This window comes from Heliconius melpomene, chromosome 19 (genome assembly GCF_056956725.1).
Source record: "Heliconius melpomene rosina isolate 202511_hmr_F chromosome 19, ASM5695672v1, whole genome shotgun sequence".
Classification (NCBI taxonomy): domain Eukaryota; kingdom Metazoa; phylum Arthropoda; class Insecta; order Lepidoptera; family Nymphalidae; genus Heliconius; species Heliconius melpomene.
The window spans coordinates 11,034,102-11,062,095 of NC_140407.1; the positions used below are offsets into that span (position 1 = coordinate 11,034,102).

The 27,994-nt window shown below is 31.8% G+C and overlaps 4 protein-coding genes across 6 annotated transcripts; 1 reads left to right on the forward strand and 3 right to left on the reverse strand.

Moving 5' to 3' along the window:
* Window positions 1–7,668, reverse strand: Cka (Connector of kinase to AP-1). The gene is made up of 7 exons (XM_085203156.1): window positions 7,220–7,668; window positions 6,252–6,500; window positions 5,859–6,024; window positions 3,574–3,753; window positions 2,646–2,750; window positions 1,657–1,856; window positions 1–1,488 (listed from the first exon to the last, which is right to left on the reverse strand). The coding sequence occupies exons 1-7, from the start codon at window positions 7,436–7,438 to the stop codon at window positions 568–570; spliced, it is 2,040 nt and encodes a 679-aa protein (XP_085059282.1). The 5' UTR covers window positions 7,439–7,668; the 3' UTR covers window positions 1–567.
* A 576-nt stretch (window positions 7,669–8,244) lies between these two features.
* LOC146528732 (serine/arginine-rich splicing factor 7-like) lies at window positions 8,245–10,593 on the reverse strand. 2 transcript variants are annotated; one of them, XR_014879071.1, is made up of 5 exons: window positions 10,420–10,593; window positions 10,151–10,332; window positions 9,885–10,078; window positions 9,422–9,671; window positions 8,245–8,596 (listed from the first exon to the last, which is right to left on the reverse strand). XR_014879071.1 is itself a non-coding variant. In XM_085202797.1 (4 exons), exons 2-4 carry the CDS (start codon window positions 10,325–10,327, stop codon window positions 8,443–8,445), a joined length of 525 nt encoding a protein of 174 aa, XP_085058923.1. In that variant the 5' UTR covers window positions 10,328–10,332; window positions 10,420–10,593; the 3' UTR covers window positions 8,245–8,442. The 2 variants fall into 2 exon arrangements, 1 of the variants encoding a protein (XP_085058923.1); XM_085202797.1 differs by lacking the exon at window positions 9,422–9,671.
* A 584-nt stretch (window positions 10,594–11,177) lies between these two features.
* Pi3K21B (phosphatidylinositol 3-kinase regulatory subunit alpha) lies at window positions 11,178–16,891 on the reverse strand. The gene is made up of 4 exons (XM_085202795.1): window positions 16,626–16,891; window positions 15,005–15,703; window positions 14,368–14,664; window positions 11,178–13,991 (listed from the first exon to the last, which is right to left on the reverse strand). Exons 1-4 carry the CDS (start codon window positions 16,733–16,735, stop codon window positions 13,790–13,792), a joined length of 1,308 nt encoding a protein of 435 aa, XP_085058921.1. The 5' UTR covers window positions 16,736–16,891; the 3' UTR covers window positions 11,178–13,789.
* A 743-nt stretch (window positions 16,892–17,634) lies between these two features.
* Window positions 17,635–27,542, forward strand: LOC146528734 (transmembrane protein 145). 2 transcript variants are annotated; one of them, XM_085202894.1, is made up of 8 exons: window positions 17,657–17,855; window positions 17,993–18,315; window positions 18,471–18,746; window positions 19,342–19,501; window positions 21,527–21,664; window positions 22,029–22,284; window positions 22,737–22,841; window positions 23,155–27,542. In XM_085202894.1, exons 2-8 carry the CDS (start codon window positions 18,038–18,040, stop codon window positions 23,301–23,303), a joined length of 1,362 nt encoding a protein of 453 aa, XP_085059020.1. In that variant the 5' UTR covers window positions 17,657–17,855; window positions 17,993–18,037; the 3' UTR covers window positions 23,304–27,542. The 2 variants fall into 2 exon arrangements, with proteins under 2 accessions (XP_085059019.1, XP_085059020.1); XM_085202893.1 differs by having other exon boundaries at window positions 17,635–18,315.
* The last annotated feature ends 452 nt before the right edge of the window (window positions 27,543–27,994 follow it).

A 27,994-nucleotide genomic window follows, 5' to 3' on the forward strand; every position in this document is an offset into this window, starting at 1 on the left:
TTTCGGTTATGTTGCTTTTTACTATCAATTTTGGATGTATGTGTACAAGTATGAATTCGAGGAAAACAAAGGAATATGTAATGTTTTATAATATATATTCTACATCGCAGTATTCGTTACGAACAAACATTACTTATTTTACTTCCGTTATATTACTACTCATTCATATTTTTTTTCGCTCGCTCATTCGCATAAGATATCGTGAGAGCATGTTTATTCAATACAAGTGACGAAACAAGACTATCTATATAGATCCAATCGAATTAAATAAATCATACCAGCTACGGTCCTCTCGCTCCGCAATGCCCACCGACCGTACAGACGCGGGGCGCGCGTCCCCTCGCGGGCCCTTACGGATGCGCGGAAATAAGAATATACACTGCGTATCGTAAAATCGGTGAAAAAGTTGCGATAAAAACCTAAAATCCACATACTGAAAATCTAAAAATATATTATAATAGATTTCGAATGTCTATACATAGATGAGTTCACTACGCGCTTATAACGAGCGTCGGGCGCGCCTTAATACAATATTAAATACGTTAAAACGAGAGGTCCGCGCGGGAATCAAACGAAGACCTTGGCCAGGCCGTCGGCCCCGGCGCTCGCGATGTATGGCCGCAGCGGGTGGAAGGCCACGTCCAGGATGCTCTCGTCGAACTTCTTGCGGTGCGCCGTGATCTCCTGCACGCAGGTCTTGGTGTCGAGGTTCCACAGACGCACGGAGCAGTCGTGCGAGCCCGACAGCAGGAACAGGCCGTTGGGGTCCAGCGCCAGGCCCGTGACGGCGTCCAGGTGCGCCACCATGGCGTGCGCACAGCGGCCCGACACGGCATCCCAGAAGCGGATGTGGCGGTCCTCGTGCGCCGTGACCAGCAGCGGCAGCGTGGGGTGCGCGCGAACGCGCGTGGCGGCGCTGTCGCAGGCCACGCGCAGCGCGGCCGCGCCCGTCTCCAGGTCGAAGAGCAGCAGCGTGCCGTCGCGGTAGGCCACGGCGGCTCGCGCGGCCGCGTCCGCGAAGTCAGCGGCGGCCGGCGCCGCGCCCGCGCCCGCGTCGTCACGTAGCGTGGCCAGCAGAGGGCGGGGCGCGCGCGGCGCCCATAGACGCGCCGTGCCGTCGGCCGAGGCGGACAGCAGGCGGCCGTGCGCGCTGGCCAGCGACCACACGGCGTCTGTGTGGTCACGCAGCACGGGCCCCTGCGCGGCTGGGTCGTAAGGGTCGTAGGGGTCGGCAGCGGGCGGCGGCAGGTTCCATACGCGGATAGTGCCGTCCAGGCCGCCCGAGAAGCATTCCTCGGAGCGCGGTACGCCCATGGCCAGGCACAGCACGGGCGCGGTGTGCGCGCGGAACGTGTACAGCGGCTCCACGTCGAGGCCGGCCGACTTCTTGGCGGGCACGGTGCGCTGGAGGTTCCACAGCTTCAGCGTGTGATCCTCGGAGGCGGTCACCAGCGCCGCCTCGGTCGGATGGAACGCCAAAGCTCGTACCTGTGCAATGCAGTATTTTAACATAACTGTATATACATTTTAATTTTTCTAATTTTCTTTACTACAAAAAAATAAATATTTACCATGAATAGTAATTTTGTACATATTTTTTTAATTCAAATTAGGTTGTCACTCTCAAATATAATTAAAATAAAAATGGTAACATACTCCATCAAAGTGCGAGCGGAGAGTGTACTTCGCGTTCCATGTCTTCCTGAAGGACTCCTTGCTGGCGCTGGCCACATCGTAGCCCTCGGACTCGTTGCTGACGGTGAGCTGCGCGAGCTCACCCAGCGCGAGTGGCTTGTCGTCCGCCTCGCCGCCGCCCGCACCCGCGCCTGCGCCCGCACCTCCTCCAGGATACTTTACTGTAAATTAATTTATATGGATATCAGGGGGCGAGGAATGAATTGTTTTTATTTCTACTCACTATAATAACAAGACAAAGCGCGGTGTTCAAGCAATGCGTGTTGAGTGTGTCAATATGGTGACAATATAGTTAACATTAACACGTTTGTAAAGTTAGATCGAAATCTGAAAGCTAAAACGTAATAGTAATAGGAAGAGGCAAAAGTAGACTAAGAGTGCGAGTGTAAACGCGACAGATTGTGGGTTTAATTCCCATTCGAAGAATCCCTATCTATACTTATAATAAAATCGTAAGAGGGTCGGTGTCTATACTTGGAAAATATTTTTAAAAAATGTAATTGGGAACCTTTATTAACGTAATAAAACCCAAAACAATGATTTTTAATTTTTTTTTAAAATTGTTTGTCCGTATGTATGTATGTCTTTATTATCGCTAATCTCAGAATCGACTTAACCGATTTAGATGCGGTTTTCACTATTGGATTCTGGCAAGCTTCCGAAAACATATAGGGTTTATTTTATTACAATCGGTTCATAAATAAAAAGTTATGTCAATTTAAAGTATTTAGTTCGACAAATTTGCTAATTGCCGTAACAGTTATTTTATACAACTGTTTTACCGAATTGACTGAATCTTAAGTTTTCAATTTCTTCATTAATATTTCTAGTTCAAACGGGCTTAGCCCCGTATGCGGGATTGGAAGCCCTACCTCTGTCTACCCCTGCTGTATGCGGGATACACCATGAAGCTTAAAAAAACTAATAATAACAAAATAACGCTATAATACCGCCGACTGGATATTCGTCTCCCTGACCACCTCCGTCAGCTTCGCTGGCTGTTAGCAAGTTTAACTCATTTAGTACCTCTTCCGCTTCATGGTCGACTTCCTCGCCTTAAACAAATGTATTATTATTATAAACTTGCCTAAATCAAAAGGCAGCAATTTTAGAGTCCTATTAGAAAAAACATTTGTATTGATATTAAAATAATTAATAACCCATAGAGATTTAAGATTAGTACATAAAAAAAAATTGTGACATAAAATGTCTCAAAATCGAAAGGATAGCTAAAAACAAAGAGTTTTGACTCTATACAAGTTCTGCTATACAAAGGATAAAATGCGATGCTGAGAAAATGGTCCATAAAAGCCATTTTCCTTCTCACAATGTAAATGGCACCAATAATATTGTAATTTAGCGACACATTGCGAACCGACAGTAGTAGTTCGAAAAGTACTACAGTAGGCTCAATATAAATAGCAAAAAATGTCATTTATGTACTGACGAAACCTCAGGTACAGATAAGGCGATTTTTAAGTGCAAGTTAGGTTAGAAACTTAACTTTTAAATTTAAAAATAACTAACCTAACCGAATCTACACTTAAATATCGGTAGCTGCGGTGGCGTTAGGTTAGGAAATACCAAATTCAGTCTTGATTCTTAATTGTTTATATTCTAATTTTCGAATACCTAAAAGAAAATTCTTAATACAACATACTTTATATCACATAATGAATAAAGTTTCATTTTATTGACACCTTTTTAGATTCTTAGTTCTGTGGTAACGACACATATTGGTCGGTTTTGCTGTAAAAGTGACCAATCAGGACGCCCGAAGCCGGCGATTAAAAAGTTTACAATGTATCGATAGATTACAATATCGCGAATAAAAATCATGAACTAACGGTATTTAAAATCTTACGGTGACATACACACCTTGTTTGCCCGCAGTGTGATGCATTTGTTTCGCTTCTAAATCATCTATTTCGTCCATGTCCATTTCTTGATTGGCGAGAAACTCGAAATTAGCAAACACAGCGGCCGTCTCTTGAACCGACAGGCCCTCGTCGCTATAACCGCTTCCTTGGGAAACACCCGCTTTGCGTTGGTCTTTACCTGAAATAAAACAAATCACTATTAATCTCATTTAAGAAGTTTTGATTTTTTACTTTTTATCATAATTACAAAATATATATTATCATAATAATAAAATAAAAAATATATTTATGTATAAATGCCATGTAAAGTAATTATAGTGTTTTTGTCATCACCACTTTAAATAAAACCACCGTCTTAACTACTTAATAAAAGCCTATTATAATAAAAACAAAAGAGATTATGCCAAAAATTAAAATGATTTTTTTTAAGCAAAATAATAAAATTATCGTTGTAAAATAAAACGCCATTTGTGAAGAATGACGCAAACAGACACAAACCTATCAAAGGGACGTCGCACACGCTTCATTCACGAAATCGAGTCCTAGGTATCGGCAATGAAGTTGAACGATGTTTAAATTTATTATAGAAAATAGGTATATGTGTAAAATAGAACTAGAGATATCCCTCTGGTATGTTCTTTGTGAATGAAAAGTGGCGGATCGGCAAATTTTTAATAATATTTTTGTAGGTGTTTACGTTATTGGTATCTATTCGTCACTGCGTAACACGAATAGAGTATGAATAAAACGAAAAAATCGTGAAATTAAAAAAAATACTACATCTAAACTGTTGGCTCCTTCACCATAGCGGCGAAACCGGTGTACCCCTCTTAATAGCCTTAGTTGACAACACTGGTGTTGCGGCCAGTGGCATAGCGAGCTTAACTCGCGCCCGGGGCAAAATACTTTTACAACGCCCCCCAGTCGAACACAATATAATTTCATATCTATGTTTAAATAGTTTTGCGGACTATTTGGCGCCCCTTTATGAGCAGCGCCCGGGCACGATAGACCCGACCGAGACATTAGGCCGCAACCATTCCAGCAAAAAGATCGAGTTATTTCGTACCTGAAGTTTTTAAGAAAACAGCAACATAATTATAATATTGAGAAAAAGGGTACAATTGTTAATAGTGTTTAAATAAATTTCATAAAGTATAAAATAATAAACACAAAGTAGTTTCTTTTTAATATTTCAGCATAAAAATATATTGTTGATTGTACCAATCAAACACTGTATTGACACTGTAGAAGGGGCTGTTTACAGCTCACATTACTAATGTTCTATCAACCATGTTATACAGATCTTAAGATATTTTTTACTACTGATATTTAATTGAAAATTTACATAATTACTTTCATAAATATAAATAAGACTAAATAACATATTAGAATATTGTATTACACATTTATGCACTCTAATTCAAATATGTATATTTCAATCAGCTCCTGTGTGATATTTTTCAAATTCTTGGTTGTTTTTGTATTATTGATTACTACTAATTTCAATTGGCACTTTCAAAGGAAAGACATATACACTCCTGTGTCACTCTAAAAACAGCTTGAGTTCCTTACATTGTACACCAATGTAGGTATTGTTATATTGTTAGTCTCTCTCAACTTCTCCTATATTCAAGAGTTTCTAGTAAAGATCTCTATTAGAGATAAGTTATCAATTGTACAATTATTTTTCTGGTATTATAAATTTATATACTTTCTTCTTATATGGTACATAAATGAATGAAAAAAGAAACGAAGTATATAAATAAATTGCATATTTCCATATAATATATGACATTAAAATATTATGTAATTAATATAATAAAAAATAAATAAATAAATGGTAGTTATTTTACATACTTGTTCAACTAAATGTTTTTATCACATTGAAGAAGAAATAAATGTTTTTCATTGTCAAGTTGCATAGATTTTTACATACTACTTATACATAAATATATATTCTACATTAATATATTAATAACCTATATAATTCTCAATTATTAGCAAAAAAATTAAGAATGGAGGTGGTTGTTGTACAGCAGCACTGCTTCTGACTGTAAACGTAATGGTTGTGAGTTCAATGCCCACTTAGGAGAATTAATTAATTTCATTTCCAAATTCTGATAACAAGACAACAATGAAAAAACAACGTGCAATGTCTTGAAAACTGTACAGAAGGTGGGCAAAAGTGTCTTAACAAAAGGTTCCCTCTATCTACCCTGCTATATGCGGGATATGGCATAAATAAAAATGTTGTTGTGTAATTGAAATAAATTAACATACCATAATCATACATCTTGCGACTTAAAGCAGTATTCATAGAATAGTGCTGTTGTTTTTCACAATTCCTATAATTAGAGTCGTCACCTTGTTCTTCATTATTTAGTCCCAGTAGAGTTCTTACTTTATTTGAACGCACATCAAGTATAGTATCTGTGTAGCCTATTTCCTGTTAAAAGCAAAAAACTATGTTATTTCTTCTTATATTCAATCTCACTATCATACTAAATTAAATTTTAACAAAAAAGTGCTCAGATGATCTTCACACTCCATTCTTCACTTCCTTCTCAATTTGGAAATATTGTTTGTCAACTGGCTCAATTTGTCTCTTTGATGTACCACAATTCTAGTTACACCTCCCCTATCTATGACATGCAAAGAAAATTTTATCTGTACCTGCAAATATTGCTTTATAAGTTGGCGGCCCTGCTTCCATTGAGCTCGTTCAGCCGGCTCTGGTTCTTGTGGTGGTTCATCAGGAGGGGGACGCATATCACCCTGCTGTAGTTCTACACCATACTTAAGCTTATGAAATTTTGCTCTTTCTTGTTTCAATGCATATTCCAGCATTTTAATCCGCCTCACCAGATCATTTTTTAGATTTTCTTGACCCTTTCTCTCCCCTTGGAGGAAAGCTATTTTTGCCTATTAATTAATAGTTTAATAATTAGAAAAAAAATTCTAGCAAAACATTAAAAACACCTTCCCTAGACTAAACAACTGTAAAAACATTTTTGCATACACATACATCACTATCTAGTTTATTTATGATATAAATGCCTATTTTAAGATGAAAGATTGGTTTTAACAAATCTATCATAATCACAGATCTAAAATTATTTTTTTAAATAAGCCCTGCATTGATTCTTATTGGTAGATTTTACTTTAAATTCTTGTACTCCATTGATTTACATATTTTAGTTTTGTTTATATATTGATAAATCATAGTACTCAAATCTATCATTAAGCACTAACTTTGATGAAGAGACACATTAACCATGTGAAAATTTTATATAAAATGTAAAAATACCAAATATTCAACTTAATACTTTACATACAAATTAAATTATCAGTAACATAATAAAGGGAAAAAGGATGTTAACACACCAATTCTAATGTACATCAGAAATAGGAAAACAACAGCATCCAGAAATAACTTAAGAACATTTTATAATGTGCTCATATTTATTCATAAATAAATCATGAATAGTTTTTGTACTTTAGTAGACTATTAAGACAGATTACCATAAAACAAAATTATCAAGTATTTCAAAGAATTAGGCTAGATTTATGAAAAATCTATGAGACATCACGAAATGTATTAACAATATTTTAAAAAATTGTCAATTACGATAAAATCTTACCTCAAATTCTGCTCTGTCCACCTCCCATTGTGATCTCTCGAGTTCGAATCTCGCCCATTCGTGTTGGATAAAATGCAAAACGCCCGGTATTGAATACTGGACACTTTGACTAGATTCTTCATTTTGTTTGTTATTTACACTAACTCCTATCTGAGATCCCACTTGCCCTCCGTTATGATGAGATACGGAGCTATCATCCATGGCTGTGGGGATTTTCATGACATGGCCACCATTACCGTACTTGTCACAGACCTATTAAGAACTATAACTTGAACTATACGAAATCATACACTAATATATCATTTTTAACTAAAATCTAACTAGTGTTCACGACGGCGACACCATCTAAAACTTTTTACCAAGGTAATCATGAATGAAAAATTATTGCATGACGGGATACAAAAGTCGAAACGACGTCCGTCCGCTGAACATTGCTTTTTAATTTTTTTATTGGATAAATGTTGCCCGTCTACCACTATTATCGACATACATAATATGTCTTAAAATTGTTTTATTACGAAAATAAAATGTTAAGGACAAATTAGTAACATATTATATTCTTAAAGTTATTTATATATTATATTATTGTGATAAAACAATTCTCAGAAATGTTGACAATATATTTAATTAAAAAGAGAATACACATTTTCTTTATATAATTTGGTCTGTAGATGCTTGAATTCGGTTACATACGTTAGCACTAACTTTCTCTTATTTTTTTTTAGTTTTTATTATATAAATTTTGTGCATAACTCATCATTTGGAATGAAAATTGTTTCATTCCAATAAAAAAATTTTTTTTAGCTTTACGCTGCATCCCGCACAGAGCAGGGCAAGCAGAGAACCTACTGTTGTTGTTGTTTTTAATGCTCAACGGGCTTGCTCGAAACGCCATAAACTCAATTAAATTACGGTTACTAAATTATATAATCAGTATTATTTTTCAGGTTTACATATTTTGGGAATGGTGTTGATGATACAATAGGGTTTCCTTGCAATATTCTATAAATAAAATACTATAAAAATTTCACATGAAACATTTTTATTTTCATTGTCAGTATATTGATGATAGAACAAATACTTTTTTTGTATCTTACAGTCATAGCATAGGAATGATATATGGCCTCTCTTGATGGATATTATGAGACTTCTGTCATAACTATTTTAATATTATAATAATAATAAAACATGGAATTTATATTCTAGTGAACTATGTGGACTTTTTAATTGGACTTCTTGGATTCTTTAGAAGGAGAACGTGATCTTGAACGGGACATAGATCTTCCCTTGGAGCGAGATCTAGAGCGGGAGCGGCTTCTTGAGCGGGATCCGGATCTCGGAGAGCGAGAACGTGTGCGACGACGGGACCTCGATCGGCTGAAAACATATATACATTTTAATTGAATAACAATATTAATTTAAAAACTTTTATATATAAAACGAAACAATGTTTCTGTTTTATATAGAATATTTTGTCAGTATCTGAAAAAATAATTTAAGCAAAAAAAATAACATCTAACTATTCTTAAGCAATAAATAAGTAGCACTAGCTATCCACTCATGACATTCCCTGGGTGGCTTTTGGTTTTTCTAAGAGATATTTTCTAATCTCAGTAAATTACCTATTTTATACACGACAATACACAAGGGTTTAATTGAATTTTAAATCACATGTTTCTATCTTCTAAATTATTTTTAGTAAACCTATAAAAATTTGAACATAAAGGGAATCAAGCTATTTCCAAAAGGTATGGGTTCAAGATTGGTTACAATAAAATTTGTATGTTTTCTAAAAACATTTTTCTATTCTTAGTGTGGAATAACACTTCAAAATATTTAAGATATTCATACATTAATAATCATAAGTTTTAACCTCTATTTGGCTTTCTTATTTTAGTGAATGATGTAAATTTCCTTTGTTAGGAATCACCTATGTAACATAGTAAGCCAACATACCAAATTTTTAAGAATCAAATTCAGATAAGTGATGATGCGCTGTCATTGATTTATATAAGCCATATTTAAAATATAATTTTTAAAGATATGGTTGTAATTTACTTAGTGTCTCTTCTGTGTCTGACCGTATAAAGTAAGTTTTTATGTGACATGTAAGAATCTATTTCACTCTTATATTTCAAAACTTAAAAATATCCAGTCTGCTTTGTCTTGAACAGAAATATGGGATAATAATGTGTAACTCACTGAGTGCACGCAGTGATTACAATAGACGTGACGTGACGTGACGTGACGCGGCGCGACGCGCAGAACGAATGTTACACTCAATGTACTTGTCGTTAAGCGAAGTGTGCACGTAGGTTGTTACGTTGTTCAGACGTTACAGATGCTGCCAACATTATTGAAGTACACGGCGCGAAGTGAAATCTACGTAGCGCAGACTACAAGAAGTGCAGACACTGAAGAGTTCATTCTCGGCGCACAGGCCAATGATAACCTATAACATAGTTATCATTGGTTTACGTTCATTGAAAACCATGGAATGGAATCTTTATCTTGAGTTACCATTCTTTTAAAAAACATACCTTATATATTTTTTACCTATTTAGTGTAAAACTGTGTGAAAATTATAGAGATCAATAATTTTCTCTAAAAGATTCCATACCAGCAAAATATTTATATATTGAGTAAATACGTGTTATTTTTTCACCTTCGACGACGGCGACGTGTACAGTCTCTCGCATAGTGCCCACGATCACCACAATCGTAGCAACGGTCGTCGTAAGGCCGAGGTGGGAGCCGAGAACGGGGCGGTGGTCCACGTCCACCATAACCACGGCCTCCGTTGGACATTTCAACGCGAGCCCGACGGCCGCATATTGTTCGCCCATCTAAGCCCCGTATCTAATACACAAATTTAACATTATGTCTATACATAAATTTTGTAGAAAATGGAAATTATTTATAGGTACTTACGGCATCTTCAGCGTCACGAGGATCTTCGAATTCAACGAAAGCAAAACCAGGAGGATTTCTAGCTACCCAAACATTTCTCAGAGGCCCGTAATAAGAAAATGCATCTTCTAATTCAGGCTTGCTAGCATTGTTACCGAGATCACCCACGTAGATCTTACAGTCTCCGTAACGCGACATGTTAGCTATAAAAAGAAAGATAATTTAGTATATTCGCAATTATAAAAACACACAGGTTAACACACGTTGGTTAGAAAAATATCGAAACTTACATTATAAATTAGGTAATTTTTAATAGATATTACACCATTTGTCTTAATTCTATATGTAAGTTTATAAGGGAACTGTAACTACTACAGTAATTAATATATTACTTTTATTAACAAGTAACAATAACTATTGAACACAAGCGTCACCAAACACCGAAGCCGGATGCGAAACAAAATGGCGGCAAGAGCAAGCAAGCTACTTGGATTTTGGTGCGCATCGATCGGTCGGAAAAAATGTTGCTAGCATTAAGTATCTATTATATACAGTATTATACAAGAAAATAACGGATTTATCAAACTTGAATTGAAGATTTTTTTATAATAAAGTATTATATTTTATAACAAACTATTATCATTGTTGAGTATGTCATGTTTCATAATTATTTGAGCGTCGAGTCAACAGCAACATAATTTTATTTGAACACGAGCGACCCGTTAGCAACTTCGCCCGCTGGAACTACATAATTATTATTTTCTAATCTGTATTACTCTGTATTCTTTCGTTTCCTAATAACAATATCATCAGAAAAAATAATGTAAACGTATATTGAAAAGTAAATTTTCCTGGAACCTGGAAGACCGTTACAGAGCAAAGAAATTAAATATTTCATTTCCTCAAATGGGAATAGAACCTACAAAATGTTACATTTGCAGTCACACGCGTCTGTGTACGCTACGATTGTTCTTTTATTTTTAAAATTCAGCTTTTTTGGACTGAAAAAAATCCAGTCTAAAATAGGAGCGTAAATAAATATTAGAAGCTACTGATAAATTGTTTATTCAACACATTTTAAATTACATATAAAAATGGCTACTTCAATTTTTTTGTGAGCTTCTTAAAGATATATAATTCTAGTTTTGGGGTTTACTGCATTAATAAAACATTTCTTTGAATTTATATAATTTTTGTTAACTAATTTACCATTGAGATCAAGTAGATTATCTATGTCTACAAAATTACAATCATTCTGATACACATATCAAAGTAATAATATATTTTTTAACAGATATACATACAAAATGTAATAATACTTACAGATGTAAATATAAAAATAACTCCAATTTAATAATCTCGCTTAAATAATCTGTAACTTACACATTTTTATATCTTATATGATATACATTAAAGCAATGTTTTAAATTTTATATAAAACAATAATTGTTTTGATTACCCTAATATTAACCATATAATATATTTCTATATTTACATACCAAAACTTATTGATAAATAAAATATTCTAATAAATATAAATAAATGGTAGATGAGATTTTATATGTAATAATAAAAAGTATTTATTTTTTTAGTAAAATTATACATTCAATGTATGACGTTTACAGCTATTGGAAATGTTTTATACAAATGTAATATAATACATATTACATTTGTATAAATATATATTTAATACAAATTAATAGTGTGTGTAATAAAATAACCACTTATTGTGCATTAACTCAAACATCTTTTAGACTACTACAATTTATTATGTATATATTTAAATGTATACATGTGCTGATAAGATAAGAGGCTATATAATATGGCATCCATTTAAAAATAGCTGTATGGCTCAAAATTATTAACCAACATACTTTTATCACTTTATTGAAACTAGATTTCAGTTTAATTTTATGTGAAATTCAGTGTAAAATAAATCTTTAATGTTATTAATAATTAATTTATAAAAAATAAATGAAGATTTTCCATGACCATCATAAAATCACATGTCAAGAAATATTCATTTCGAAAAAACGTGTAATAAATTTGAATTTAGGCCCCTCACATACAAGATTACACTTATAAATTTATATATATTATTGCTTTTAAGTATACCAAGGTAATTTATTCAGACATTGTAATATAGCTAGTTCACCTAGTTATAATTTAAATGTTTGTCTTGATCTTGATTTTAAGATATATGTTGTAAAAATATATATATTTTTATCATGTTGTATTTTTAATTTTGCAATGCCATAGCAAATAGCACTTTATATAAATTTGTATATTGTCAAACAAATAGTAGTGACATGTATTTTTTCATTAACTGAATGTATTTTTTATGCATTATTTAAAAAAATGAATGACATTCTGCACATTCCTTTTCTGTATAAACTACAACTGTGCCAAATTTCATACTCTTACATACGCACAATTTTCGTAAAAAGACACAATATTTTTGCTTCATGTTTATATAAAATATAAAGATATATGTAAACCTATACTTTTCATTTCGTAATATTATTTAGTAAATTATATATGGTTATGTATTTATATATATTGGACATGTGGAATTGTGCAAATTGTATTTGACCTTTGTCTGGCATACAAATAAAATTATTGTGTAAATTAATATTAACTATAAATTATGTTTGGCATAATTTTACCCATACAGTAATTAAAACAAATATAGTATACATTATATAAATTATCACTCAAAACATATTTACTGAAGATCTTAATTTAAGATATAAATTAATAATATAAAAAATTGTGTATAACACAATATGTAAGAGAAATCAACAATGTTAAAGTTAATACTTTTGTACATTCAACCCATACTTGCATACTTTAAATTTACAAAATCAATAATCAAAATGCAATGTTACTATATGACAATTTTCACTGTATAACATGAAACAACTATGAATGTAACATCCACACCTTGAACATGCGCACTGATGAAATGTACAGTACAAATATTTCATCACATTAAGTAATTATCAAAAAATATCACATTACAAAAGATGCATCAACATAGCATCCCAAACTTATCTCTTATTAATATTATATCCATATAATTAAGGTTGATAACCTTATATGGAATTCAAAATCTGCGTACTCATACATTGCTTTGGGGTCATCCATAAATTACGTCTTAATTTAGGAGCGAGGCAGGAAGCGGGTCGACGAAGTGCGACATTGTGTGACAAGAGGTGGGGACGAATTCTTCTACATCACATATCAAAATATAATATGAAATTATTATTTTACGAAAGGATTTAGCAGGGTAAGTATGGGTAAGCTGCACTGGTTTCTAATTAATTGTTTTTTAATATAACTGTATTGCTTAATATCTGAAATAGGGACAGGCACATTTTTTCCTTACACTGAGGGAGGCACAGTTAAGCCTATTAAGTAATATTTATGCATTACATGTTGTTTATACTCTCATTCCTTCCAAATCGACATATAAAATACATTTCAATATTTCGTGTGACGTTAAATTTATGGAAGGACCCCTTTTAAGCAAAAAGTATTCACAATATCAGTAATTCTCATCAGTACACAACATATTTTCCATCCATAGTGACAATAACTAGTCTTTTTACTCACAAAATGACTAGCAGAGATTTAGGCCATGCTGTGTTCACTGGTTCACTATGGCAGTGGGTGACGTTGTCTTCTCCGCTGGTGATGAAGCTGTGTTTCATGTTGGCTCAGATCTGTTTGTGTTTCATGTACTTTTTTATCAGGTTTCACAAAGTGTGCATTTACAGGATACTTCAAGGCTGTCCTTAGCTGTTCATTGTGTTCCTCTAAAGAGTTAGTAGCATAATGTAGCACAAGTTCATTCAATGTTCTGAAAAAAAAAAAGAAATTCATTAAAATTTTCATTTTATACAAATATTTGCAGTGGAGTATTGATATGTAATTTACCAAAATTATCCTACTTGGAAATCCTTGTTACTCTCATTTAAATATATTATGTACTTTTTTCAGATAATTAGAGGCCAGTCGTGGCACAGGGGTACAAAGTGTGACTGTAATCCAACTGTTTATGGGTTCAATCCCCAAGGAAGTGAAATATTTATTTAGTCAACACACAATGTCTGAAATCTAGATGGAAAGCAGTAAACGAAAAGTATTGACACTAGGTTCTCCTTGACTGTCCATGCTATAGAGGAAAAAATAATATGGCTAAAATTCAGTTGTAATATATTATATCTATTACTTACTTGTAAATATTATAAGGTTCAGCAAAACCATAACCTCTTTCGGATTTAAAAATTATGCAGTGATATACCATATTATTACAACATATTGACAATGCAAGTTGACCAGTTGAATTGGGTCTTATTAAGAATGTGCCTTGGGGTTTCCCTTCTAGCATCCTTTCAGCCATTTCACGCGTGCAATTTTCTACCATCCAAGTAATCATTTCACGATGTGCATATAGTTCTTCAAGTTTATGTATGTTGTCGTCTTCTAATGCGTGTAAATACTCCTCGGCTTTACCTCGTTTTTGTAACCATCTATAAAAACATATGATTAAAAGTACACAAGTATTAAATTATTGAGACATCAGCTCTGTTATATATAGATTTTGTATGATAGTTTGAAAAGTCAATCACAATTTTGTAACCATCTGTTTTTTTGTTTATTTCTATCTTGCAAGATAGATATTGGAATGGGATGGGACTTAACGTCGCGCTTTGTGTTGGCCCTAAAGAGGAAGTATGAAAATTATTCATTTCTCACAGTGGGACTCAAACTCACAACCATGGCATTTACAGTCACACATTGTGCTGCTGGATCATTAATTATAGAATCATTTTATTAGTTATATAATTTATTTTAAAAAATAGAACTTACACTTTGTATCGGTCTTTTATCTTATACAAATTAATAATATCAGATTTTAATTTTGTTATTTCTCTCTCAAGAAGCAGATTTGAATCAACTGTGTCCTTGAGAATATTGTTTAATCTTAATCTGGCCTGTCTTAAACTGTTGACTCTTGTTATAAGGTGCCTATTATTCTCTATTAAATCATTTCTTTCGTGTGGTTGGGCCTCAGATTGCATTTTCTCTTGTAATTTCAAATGATCTTCACAAGCTTTAAGAGTTTCTTTAAAAGCATCTAAAGCTTGCCTTTTGAATTTAACTTCCTCTCGTAGCCTCATGTATTTGTCAGAGCGTTCGTCATAATCTCGAGTTTTTAATACAAATTCTTTATGGATTTCTTTATACCGTGTTTCTAACGTTTCATCATTTATATTTTCCCCACTATCACTATCTTGATTTCGAGATAATGGATACATGAGCTTAATATCCAAACTGCTGTTACATTGTGCAAGTGAATATTCTGTGTAGTAGTTTATAAGTGCTACAATAGAGTCAAACTCATATGGTTCACAGAAACCATAATGGCCATCTTGATGATAAATTTTTATTAATTTATTTGTACCACCTTTTCTTACAGTTAATGTGAATCCTGTATCTTTATTTGAGGCATTACGTACAAGGAAAGTACCATCACATGTATCCAGTAATTTCTCATTGACTTCCTCTCTGTAAAATATTTTAAAAATTTGTTAATAATTATAAGTCTTATTTATATTTATTTATGCTTAATGCTGTATCTCATATAGCATTTTAGATAAAGGGAATCTAGTGGTAGTTGTTGCATTCAGTTCCCAAATTTCCACTCAATTTTCAAGTCATTAAATGTTGAAAGCTATACCACGCTGTATCCCGCATACAGCAGGGTAGGCACAGCACAGTAGGTTTACATAAAGATAGCATTTTTCAATAAATGGAAATATAACCAACTACACAATAAGTAGTTGGAGAGCATCACTGTAAATGTAATGGTTGTGGGCTCAATCTCCTCTCAGGGAATGATTATATTTAAATTATTTTCATTTCCCTGCTCTTTAAGACATAGGGTGGTGTAGACTTCTGGCACTTAACACACAATGTTTGAAAATTGGGTGGTGAGTTAGAATAAAATGTCTTAACACTATGTTTTCTCTGAATAATATTGCTTTGAAAAACTTGACACTTGACTTGACTTGACTTGACTTGACTTTTTATTTAACATAAATACATTTTATGTACATGAATTAATTTTATAAAAAATGATTATTTGTATGAGATATTTTAAGAAATAAGTGATATCATAATTTGTGTAACTTTGTTATTAATAAATATTATATATTATATTTTATCATTGTATTGAGCATGTTATGAAATGTAAGCAATGAAATATGAAAACTAGAAATACATATTGTCTAACAATATTATACAAACTTTTTATATTATAGAGGTATAATAATAAACATTTAGAATTTTTATTTAATTTTACATAGGTGCTTGCTTAGCAACTTTGTACTTCGTATGAATAATCATTTAAATAATAATATGTACGATAATTATTTAATTATATGTTAATATTGATTAAATAAAATAATAACGATAGATACAATCTTACCGAGTAATATCGCCCCAGTACCATTCGGCATTTTCTAAACTATCATCCGCGGGTTGTTGTGGTGCACCTTTTTCCACCATTATATTGGAATAGTAACTAGGTAACAACATGAAACACAAACTATTAAAACCAGTAGCAATATTATAAATTGGATAAAATACTTAAATCCACTACAATCAGCAAGTTCTTGTCACTTCCGCTTGATTGAGGTTACAGAGCAAGAACACCGTACGAATTGTATTTTGTAATGTTATCAATGATCCATTATGGTTTAAGACAAAAAAACTATTTTTTTTTACTATTATTTTGTGAGTTTTAACTCCGTCCTCACAAAGGAAAAGGCTTGTTAGACATATCAGTGGTTGCTATGGCTGACAAGCAAGTACTGCCAATTGCTAATACTGGTAAGCAAGCAATAGAGATGATTCTTGAATTGAATGAACATCTTCACAATGAATATATCGACTTCATCATTATTAAATAGTTATACTAATAATAAACTACAAAAAATATATAAAATCAAACGACACTTTTATCTCTTTTTATAACATATACAAATCTAAGCCATTATTTTAGAAGGTGCAAATTGTCAATTGAATTGATGAATTGACTATTGAGAAACTGTTGTTACTTTGTGAAATTGTGGACATAGACACTGATGACCAGAGTTGCCAACTTCAGGAGTCGAAAAAATAGCAAATGGAATTTAAAAAACCTTAGAAACAGCAAAATACAATACTAAATGCTACTACTTTTAGATTTGTAATGAAAATAAAGTTACAATGAAAAGATCTAATCAAAGTATTATTAATTTTGTTAAAATTACTTTATAAATATGCATTATATCCATACCCTACTTTAACTACATTTGATATAAATTGCTATAAGCCTCGTTTTTTTATCCAAATATGTATCTTATAAATCTGATATATCGGTATAAGTCGGTACATAAATATTGTTTTCTATATTTTCTATTTTATTCTGGTTGGTTGTCTGTAGTTGGTACTCTGTGGACAGTTACAAGATGACAATTGACAACACCTCATTCGCTTGTCGATGTTTTATTATTGGTGCATTGTATTGTTATTAATACAAAAATGTTAAAGAGCGAATATAATATGATCATTTAAGAATGAAGGAAACTACTTACCAATTTTTAGTAAAAATTAAAACAACCGATGTATAATAAATATTAATATTGCTTTGCGTTACATCTTAACGTCGAAATGTGTAAACTTATAATTTTATTATTATCCTGTATTATATTTGGTGCATCAGCGACCCGAATAAAAGGAGAATTTTCGACAAGTGATTTTTTTAAGTTTTTAGTTAAATTTGGATTCCAAAAAACAGATATTCATTTTCAGAAGGAAACATATGGTTACATTTTTGGTAACCTAACTTCGAAGGATATGTTTAAATATCCTGTGACATTTGCAGTTTTAGATAGACAACATTTTTTACATTACTATAAAAGTCGTGATATTGTGGATAAAGAAAAAGCTTGTCAAGTAATGTTTCAACAGTTGAATGGTTCAGCATACCATCCAAAATGTAATGCCAATGGGCAGGATTTATTTAGAAGAATTCCTTGTAAGCAAGGGGAGCTCTGCATAGATGAAGATTCTCCCTGGAATGTAATTAAAAATAATCAATTTACATATGTTATAAAAAACAGTGGTCAGCCAAGGTAAAACATATACTTCTGTCCTTATTTAAAACCCTACAATATTTGAAAGTTTCATTCATTTGTGAATTGAATTGATAATAATATATTTTGTGATAATAAACATTCCTGTATGATAATATTTGTAAAAACAAATAATATGTATTTTTTATTTTAAGATTTTGGTATGTATCAATAGTGTCATGCTATTTGGATGAAGAATCTTGTACTTGGCATCACTACACTGGAGCTCCATCTACAGACAATAAAACATTAACAAGCAATTCACAAGCTATACAATATGATTTCTGGCTTGTTAATGGAAGTCCAAACATTTCTTTTTATAATTCAATGTTATATCAATTCTCTTTTGATAGACAAAATACATTAGAATTGTATTTGATGTTTTGGCTGTGCTATATTATTCTGCTTCCTGTACAAATTTATGCAGTGAGGTAAGTAATTACTTAATAAATTAACTATCCTTAAAGATCAGGCTTAAAAGAACCCCATGCTTGTGTGAAGGACTAGAGATGTAACAAATATTCATATTTGCACTTGCCCATGTTTTGCTTTTTCTTGCACATTTTCATTTACTTTCAAAACAAACATTAAACAAAAACAAATTGAAGACAACATTAGGTTAATAATAGAGAAACCATTCCATCCTTAGTTTTTCAACATTACGAAAAAGCCACACATTATCAGCCATTACCCTACTCTATTATTTTATAAAAGTTACAAACAAATACAGACATCAAAAGTAACATAATATGGGTATTGAAAAAATATGAAACAAAAAATAAAAAATAGAAAATAACATTATTATGTTTAGTTGTATATTTATTTTGTTACGTTTTGTTAATTATTTTTGATGTCAGTGTCTATCTACTAAAGAATCTATCTAGTAAAGGTTTTATTTAATAAAATAAATTTAGATTTAACAGTCCCAAATATAACTTAAAGAAACCAAAATGTTATCTATGTGCATACTGCATAAAATAAAAAAGGATACCATAATGGAGACTATAAAAACTTCTTTGATTTTAGGACACAAAGACATCCAGTTACAAAATTATTCACATTCAGTCTTATACTGGAGTTTGTGGCACTTTGTTTTAATGTTGTTCATGCTGTGAAATATGCTGCTGACGGCGTGGGATTTGCTGGCTTAGCTGTAGCTGGTGACATACTTGACATTATGAGCAGAGTAAGTCACAATTTATTAATGAACTTTCTACTTCTTTATATTTGTATAACAGATGTAACGTTTAATGAATTAGCTTTATTACACCTATTTACAAGGAGGCATAAAGAATATGAGCCATACTACAAGGCTTTTTGAATTACTGTCAGGGTTGAGCGTTATGGATGCCCATTTTGCCTTCAGAACTTTGATAGAGGCATATAGAGAATAATACACAGGGATGTCAGAACCTGGAAAAGCTTTGCCTGGCCCTAAGGCCCTGGCCTGCCTGTGGTTGTAGACCACAATCATCCTTAGTAGTAGTCAACTTGGCCAGGCGAAAAGAAAACCTATCATAACAATTCTCTTAGATTCCATTTATATCTAAAAATAATCGTAACTCTTAAATGGTTACATCCCCAGTCTACACATGTACACTTTGTAGTGTAAGTTGTACTTTATATTCATAATTAATATAGATTTTATAATCATGTTTTCTAAAATAAAGAGATTTAATTTTCAGTTTATTTAATATTTTGTATACCTATACATCACATATTTATTGATGCTGCCAGAACGGAGTGCCATAGCGCTTGAATACAAACTCGATGGTTTTGTTTTCTATACCCCCTCGAGGGAATTAATTATTTTAATTTTCTTCTTCGCATTGCGTTAAAGACAAAATTTTTTGTTGAGCTGAGATCCAACATTCAACACGCAACGAATCGAAAATTGGGCTGTATTAGAGTTATCGCAGTGTCTTAACACTAGAAGCGCCGCTGTCCCAATTTGACCCAAACGCAAGGTTGATTGTATATAACTTTTTTATTTGTTAATTTATGTAGATGAAATTTTTTTACTATTACCAATTTTACACCTTTATTTAATTAAAAATATAAATAATTTTATAGCAGTCATACTTTTTGAAAAAAAAAGAGATTTACCTAGAACTGCCGCTGGGTCATTTTTGTCCCGCCATTATTATGTTATTATTTGAGGGTATAATTTGACATATTTTCATGCCTCGGGGACGAGGTGGAGGGGAAAGAGCAATGCGGGTGCGGAAAAAAATTGAATAGTAGGTTTAGCAGTCAATGCCTAAGTTTTTAGGGTTCTGTAGCTTTTAAGGAAAAAAAACTCTTATAAGATCATTTTTTTGTCCATCCGTCTGTCTGTGCCTTTATCTCAGGAATGCTTGGAGAAATCGAGTTGATATTCATATGAGTATATGAATATGAACTATATGACGATCTACAGTCCCTTGCTTTCCTGGAAAAGCGCCCTTAAAAAAAGATATGACTATTTATATATAAATTACTATAGTAAAATTAATTTACTATAGTAAAAAACATGTATTTCGACACTATAAAGGGAATCAAATTAATAAGGTACTTTCAGTTAACTTAGAATTATGAAATTTGGCAGCTAGCATCTACATGTAGTACTAGTACAGGAAAAAATCTGAAAACTATACATTTATGTATAAATCTTAAAAAATAATAGCTTGAAAAGTAGGGTAAAATTGGGTGTCAATACTAAATTTTGCCGCTAGTCCAAGTGAGGTATCAGATGAAAGGATGACTAAGCTAGGCTTGAATTTCAGAAAAACACTTGATACCAAATGTGGGCAATTGTAGGGTAGGTAGAGGGAACCTGGGAACCTAGTGCTATGCACTCCGCTGGCATTTTCCGCCGAATTCTGGAGGCATTACCACGCAATGTTATTCTTTCTTTGTGTTTTATTTTTTGATACTTTTATGTTTGTTAAAGAATAAGAATTGATTATTAAATATGGTCTACATATTTTACGAATTATTTTAATATTTTTTTTTGTATTATACCAACAATCAACATAATAAGTAGAATGGGACAAATTTGTCACGACGGCGGTTCAAGGGGGGTATCAATCTTCGGCACTTCTAGTGTTAACTTGCTATATCCACAACTTAACAAGCTGTATGCTGGAGCGTGATGCTAAAAAAACCTTTTATTGATTAATTGATTTTATTAATTTTTCTTTAAATTTAAATATTTATAAATATGTTACAGACATTATTCATGCTCCTTCTTTTACTATTGGCAAAAGGTTGGGCAGTAACAAGACTTGAACTGACTTATAAACCTCTTGTGTTTGGAGTATGGATAGTTTATGGAGTAGTACATATACTATTATATGTATGGAATACAGTAAGTTGTTTTTCATGTACCTACTTATAGGTGAAAATTATCCTGTTAAAATTCAATGGTATCCTGTAAAATTTTCCGCAATAATAACAAAATAAATAAAAAATAATAATTCCGCAGCTAACAATGTCTAACCTGTAAATGAGTGGTGATTGGTTGTGGGTTCGATATCCAATTAAAAAATGGACCATTTAGTATTTACTTTGTTTTTCTCTGTTAAGACAAAACGTGACATTTGGTTCCAATGAACACGATGATTTGAATGAAGTGTTTTAACACTAGATTCTCTCTGCCTAACTCCTAAGCAGGAAAAAGCGTGACACTGCTTCCTATATTACTTATTAATGTATTTTTTTATTATTTTCAGACTGAAGTTGATATAATTGAAGAAATCGACGAATATCAAACTTGGCCAGGTTGGTTAATACTGTCACTGCGCGTGGCCATTATGATTTGGTTCGTACTAGAACTACGCAACACTATGATGTACGAGCACAATATGCCAAAATTAAATTTTTTACTACATTTTGGTGCCTCAAGCCTTGTTTGGTTCGTGTACTTACCGATAATTGCGCTAATAGCTCTGGGAATTAGCCCTCTGTGGAAATTCAAGTTTATTTTAGGTCAGTAGTTGTTTTTATATTAACGTTTTATGTTATTGGAACAAATCACCAATTATTAAATTATTATTTTAGTACTAATAAATATAAGTATTACATATTAAGTAATATTTAAGCTTAGTTTAGTTTATGTGTGGCCAGTCGTGGCGCAGGTGCCCAAAGTGTGCCTGTAAACACAACTGGTTGTGGTTTCGATCCCCACTCGAGGAAATGAAATATTTATATATATTTGTATTTTCATTTCTTCGCTTTGGTGTCGAGGCAAAGTGCGGCGTAGAGTTCCGCCACTCACCACACAATGCCTCAAAAATTAGACGGAAAGTGGGGAGCGCAGTGTCCTAACCCGTGTTCCCTCTTCCTATCCTGCAAAACGCGGGATACAGCTAAAAACATATAGACAATACAAAAATAAAAGCAATTTTTGTGATAAATTAATAAGTTGTATATTTTTTTAGGTATAACATATTCAGCAGACTGCATGGCGTTCATCGTGATGGCCCATTTGTTGTGGCCAACACGTTCTGAACAGTACTTATTACTAGCACCCTCTGATTACACAGGTATTTTTTTTATTTCTTTCTTATAAACTATATTATAAACCAGCTTATTCGCGCCGCTTTATTCGCGTAAGTCCTGAACGTGTGACTGTAAGTGCAACGGCTGTTAGTTCAATTCTGTTTTAATTTGTATTTACAGTTTGTGGTTTCAATCCCCATTCGGGGGAATAATTATTTTAAATTATTTTATACTCGCTCTTGTAGACAACCAGAAATCAAAGAAATCTTGTAGTCGTGTCAGACGCGATGCCACTACGCCATGACATAAAAAAAAAATCATTTTTTAAATATTTTACAAAGGTTGTATGTGTTTCAGCGGGACTCGAAGAGTTAGACGAGTTCAACGAGTCCCCGCACGTGGTGCACAGCGACACCGTCGCTCTCACCACCGCCGAGAGCGTCAACGCGGACGACGAAGAGATCATATTCACACGACCCCACAAAAACGGAACTATATTCTCATAGCGAAGTAAATAAATACAGTTGGATTTAAAATATCTGTTCTGTTATTTGGTTATGGCGCTCTGAACGTGCCAGCTGTGCACTAATCACTTCGCCAATTGTATGGGGAATACACGAGGAGCTTGTGCGACATGAAGAGGTAATTACACAACAGGAGAGTGGATGTTAAAAACAGTTAAAATACTGTCTTCACCTATAATTAACCTAAATACGAGTATTTACAATATATACAAAACTTATTGGGTTAGTCATAAGTCATATTTTACAAAGATATATGCTTATAGTTATCGGTATGGTTTATTTGGTCCGAAATAACGGTATCCCCAGTCTCATTTTTTTTTAATTTAAAAAGTAGTAAGACGCTTTGATAGTCTGTGCCTCTTTTGTTACTGTGTTTTTATTTTTCTTATTTTTTTGTTTAAAAGCGGTTTTGTTTTGATAGTACAGTTAATCAAAGTTAGTTCGCACTCCGGTCTTAGGTCGTCCGTGCCTTTTTTATCCTGTTTTTTTTATATTATGATCTATTGTCAATTGTGAAAATCAGCTCCCAGCTGCTATTTGCCAACTGTGACATTCGGCGGGAAATTTAACTAGTCAGGTTAGTTCAAATTATAAAGAACAGAGAGCGAGAGAATGTACAAGATTAAATAATTCACTTATTTAATCACTCTTTACTCCATTCATAAATTTGTGATACTTGATTGATTGTGATAAAGCTTCAAAATTAACAATGTTTGCAATTATTTCATAAGTTCTTTCGTATTTTTTTTTTAAATATTTTTCTGTCCTTTATTTAGTCATCATTTATTTCTTTATTCTTTAATATCATGTAGCTAATATGCGTTATGTGGGAGCTATATTTTCTTTAAATCAAATACGAATTAAATAATTAAATTGTCACTGTTTTATGATCTGCTTTAGATCTTTCAGATCTGCTTTAAATGTAAGATAAATGTTATTGGGTGTTTATGTCGAGGTCATGTCGTAGAATTACACTTAATGAAATATTTGCGTTTCGTGAAATGCTTAATTATCTATTGGCCAGCTTATATGGAACAGATCAAAGGAATAGGAAATACTAAATTATTAGTACTTATTGTAAGTAATACTTTTTATTATAACTGATTTCTCGACTTTAAAATTACAATGACTGTTATATAATGTTTAGTCCACGACATATTCGATATTTTTTTATTAAAAAATTCTAGGATACCTTATTTTCCGATATGGATAAACAACAATGACAAAATTGTTAATCGTTGAAGATTCAAACATGTGGTCAAATTCAGTTGAGTTCATGGAACGAGTGAATTTCACAAAATGGTCATTCCTACGATATGGCCGAAACATACATAATTTACTTAAAATGTGTAACTACTATACTTTTCATCATCATCATCACTTGTATAGTGTTTGCTTTATTTAAAATAATATTTTATAATTCTACTTCTTTATTCTAAGTGCCAATGTACATTATTAAATCACTTAGATTACAATTTAAAATGTTAATTTTAATTTAAAATTCTAGATATTTGGCGGGTTTACGTCCCAAAGTTTATTTATTGTATTAATACCAAGGTGTTGTTTCAGAAAATGGTCCGCCAATACAAAAAAATACCTACATATTTTTTAAAAAATATATATTATATTTTATCATATTAATGACTTTAAAGACGACATTAGTTAATCAAAGGTTTATTTAATAGAAATCAGCCAAATTTTCTTTCCATACTCAAACACTACAATTAGTAATTCAATTTTTAAAAGTATTCTAAAATAGATATGCGACTGCTGTGAGATGTAAGCCTGCCATAAATATAAATATTAAATGAATTTATTAATTTTAAGAAGAATTTTAATAATATATTGTGTGTCACATATGTTGGTTTGTTATTAAGAAACAGAAAACAAAAATTAAATTATAACATAAATTTTAAATTACCCTCTAGACTTACTTACCATAGATATATTAAAGTTATGAACAAATACGATTTAAATCAAAAATAATTTATTTATTTGCATATTATGATAAACATTTTTTTAATAACCTAAAAACCTATGCACAAACTGATGTGATACCTACTGCAATTATAATGAATATTCAACAAAAATTAAATAATATAGCACAGCCAGGATTTTTTTTAAATCTATACTTTCATCTTTCTTCAAATTCATATTTTTATGCATCTCTTTAAGCCTCAACCTTCGTACTTTACTTTACACTTCAAATTGATCCAAATTATAAAAAAATAATATTTCTTTTTGAAATTTAAATATTTTCTATGAAATTAATAAGTTTAAAACATTTTAAATCCTATTATTATAAAATTATTTGCTTATAACTAATGCAATATGGCCTAAGATGAATAAGTTCAATCTTTTTGTAATGTTATTACTACACTACTGATTTAATTAACCCAAAAATTAACAATAGTAATTGGACTTTAAAGATGATTTTTAAAGAATTTCAAATAGGATGTGATTTAGTTACACGATTGTTCCGTTTAAGGAGGTTTATTTAAAATGAACGAAAATAAAGAAATTCAAAGATCTTATTATAATTATTATGAGAAGTAAATATAAATAAATTTATAACGACCAATTCAATTAATTGGGAAACCGTTATTAAAATTCTACAAGTAGTTTTAAGAATAGTTATAATTTATGTTTACTCTAGTATTTAATGTCTAAGCAGCTAGATGTTTATTTTAAGTTTATGTTTATCTATTGGCATTAGCATGTGATCTTTAGGCTTAAGTATTTATAATAGTGTGTTTGATAGTAACAAAAGTGAAAATAAAAATTTAAAAATGAGCTTTAGTTCGCTTCAGATGGTGTACATGTGATCAGTTAATTTTTATAATATTAATTAATTTCAGTAGTTCTTTTCTTTGTTCAAAGAAAATTTGGACGATATTTGTTATTCTAGATTTAGAAATTGTAAACTATGGTTCTTATAAAGGTGAATAATTATAATCTACTATATTTAATGTACCTATTCTTTATTTGTTAAATGTATAACAAAAATAAAAATTCATAGATCATCCATAATATGTCTAATATTTAATTTTTTCTAAGAACTATCAAATTTATAATAATTCACCTCTGCCTATATTTATTTGTGATCAAAAAGAATGAATATAAAAAAAACGTTGACTGTCCCACAATATAAATGTTCCTTGAAACTTATGATTCGAATATAAATAGTGTGAAATCAATTAATTGTAAATATAATATAAAAATTAAAGTACAAGTAGATCTCTGAAAATTAAAATAGAATGTTAATATTGAACTTTGATAAATGTACTTATATGTTGTAATAATAATAAATATCATGAATTTGATTTTACAGGTATCATTGTATATAACCCATCTAACCCCTAAATGGGCACACAACACAATTTATTTTATGATTCTACTACTGATGTACTAGATTATACTACTGATGTAATTAGTGCAGTATATTGGTGTAAATGAAAAAAAAAAACATCTTTCATATTAGTAAATTATTTCCTTTTGCCTGTTTAGGGATTAGATTTAGGACGATTGGTGTATTGGGAAAATTTTTCCCAGTTTTTGCTAATTTGTTTTTTTTTTTTTGTATTTTGTCCGTTATGATATTTCTTTTATAAATCATATTTTTGATTATTTAAATATCCCAATTGGCGTAAGTAGTCAACATCCTGTGAAGTGTGTTTTATATTTTTTGAAGATATATGAAAGCATACTGCGGCTTCGTGTTGTGACTTTATTAATGACTTGGCCGACCCATTGTTCCACTGAAAATAACCAAGAGTTGTACACGTACCGTGATTATCGTAATAAATCAATTTTCGAAAAAAAAAAAAATTATCCAACACAAAAAGATTGTTCCAATTCTTAAATAGTAATTCAATAGTTCTTGAACAAATAAAATCTTTAGCTTTTATCTAATATTAGACCAGATAAATATTATGAATAAAAAAATATGATGCGCTTCACCCAAGTGATTGATAAAGACGCGATAAGTATATTATAAAACAAAGTTTCGTTACGTGATAAAAACAAGGATTATGCGTAGTGATTGGTAGTTTTTAAGAAAAGATATTTTTAATTTAATTGTAAAAAAATTCTAGGTGTCTATTACTTGTATTAGATTAAATTAATTTGAGTAGAAATGTAGTAAGTAATTTATTATGTTGTCTTGTGCTGTTACATCACTTCGAACAATGCCGTAAATATGTAAATTAAATCTTAATACTATTGTATTTTTTTATTACTCACCATTATATTTCTATACGTTAATTAGTCTTCAAACAAGTGGGGAAACTTATAAAAAAATATCAAAAATCCTTTTGGAAATAAAGGTCCGAGTCCTAACGTAGCTACGCGGGCCGCTCGATTTTTTATACGATATCGAAAACCATTTTTTTTAATTTATGTCGCAGGAGCATAAAGTGTGTAAATGAAATATTACAAATAGACAAAAGTTTTCATTAGTTTAAGCCTGTTTCTGATCAAATATGAAACGAGTTAGTAACAATTAATATTAAATTGTTCGTTATTTTTGGTGACCACTAGTATATTAATCCGTCCATATTGCATAGTCCATGCTGTTCATATAGTCTTTAAGCACGCGGTTGCAATACGACATTTAGGGCCATATTTAAATATAAATTATATATCTATGAGACTTGAGAGCAATTCATAAATAG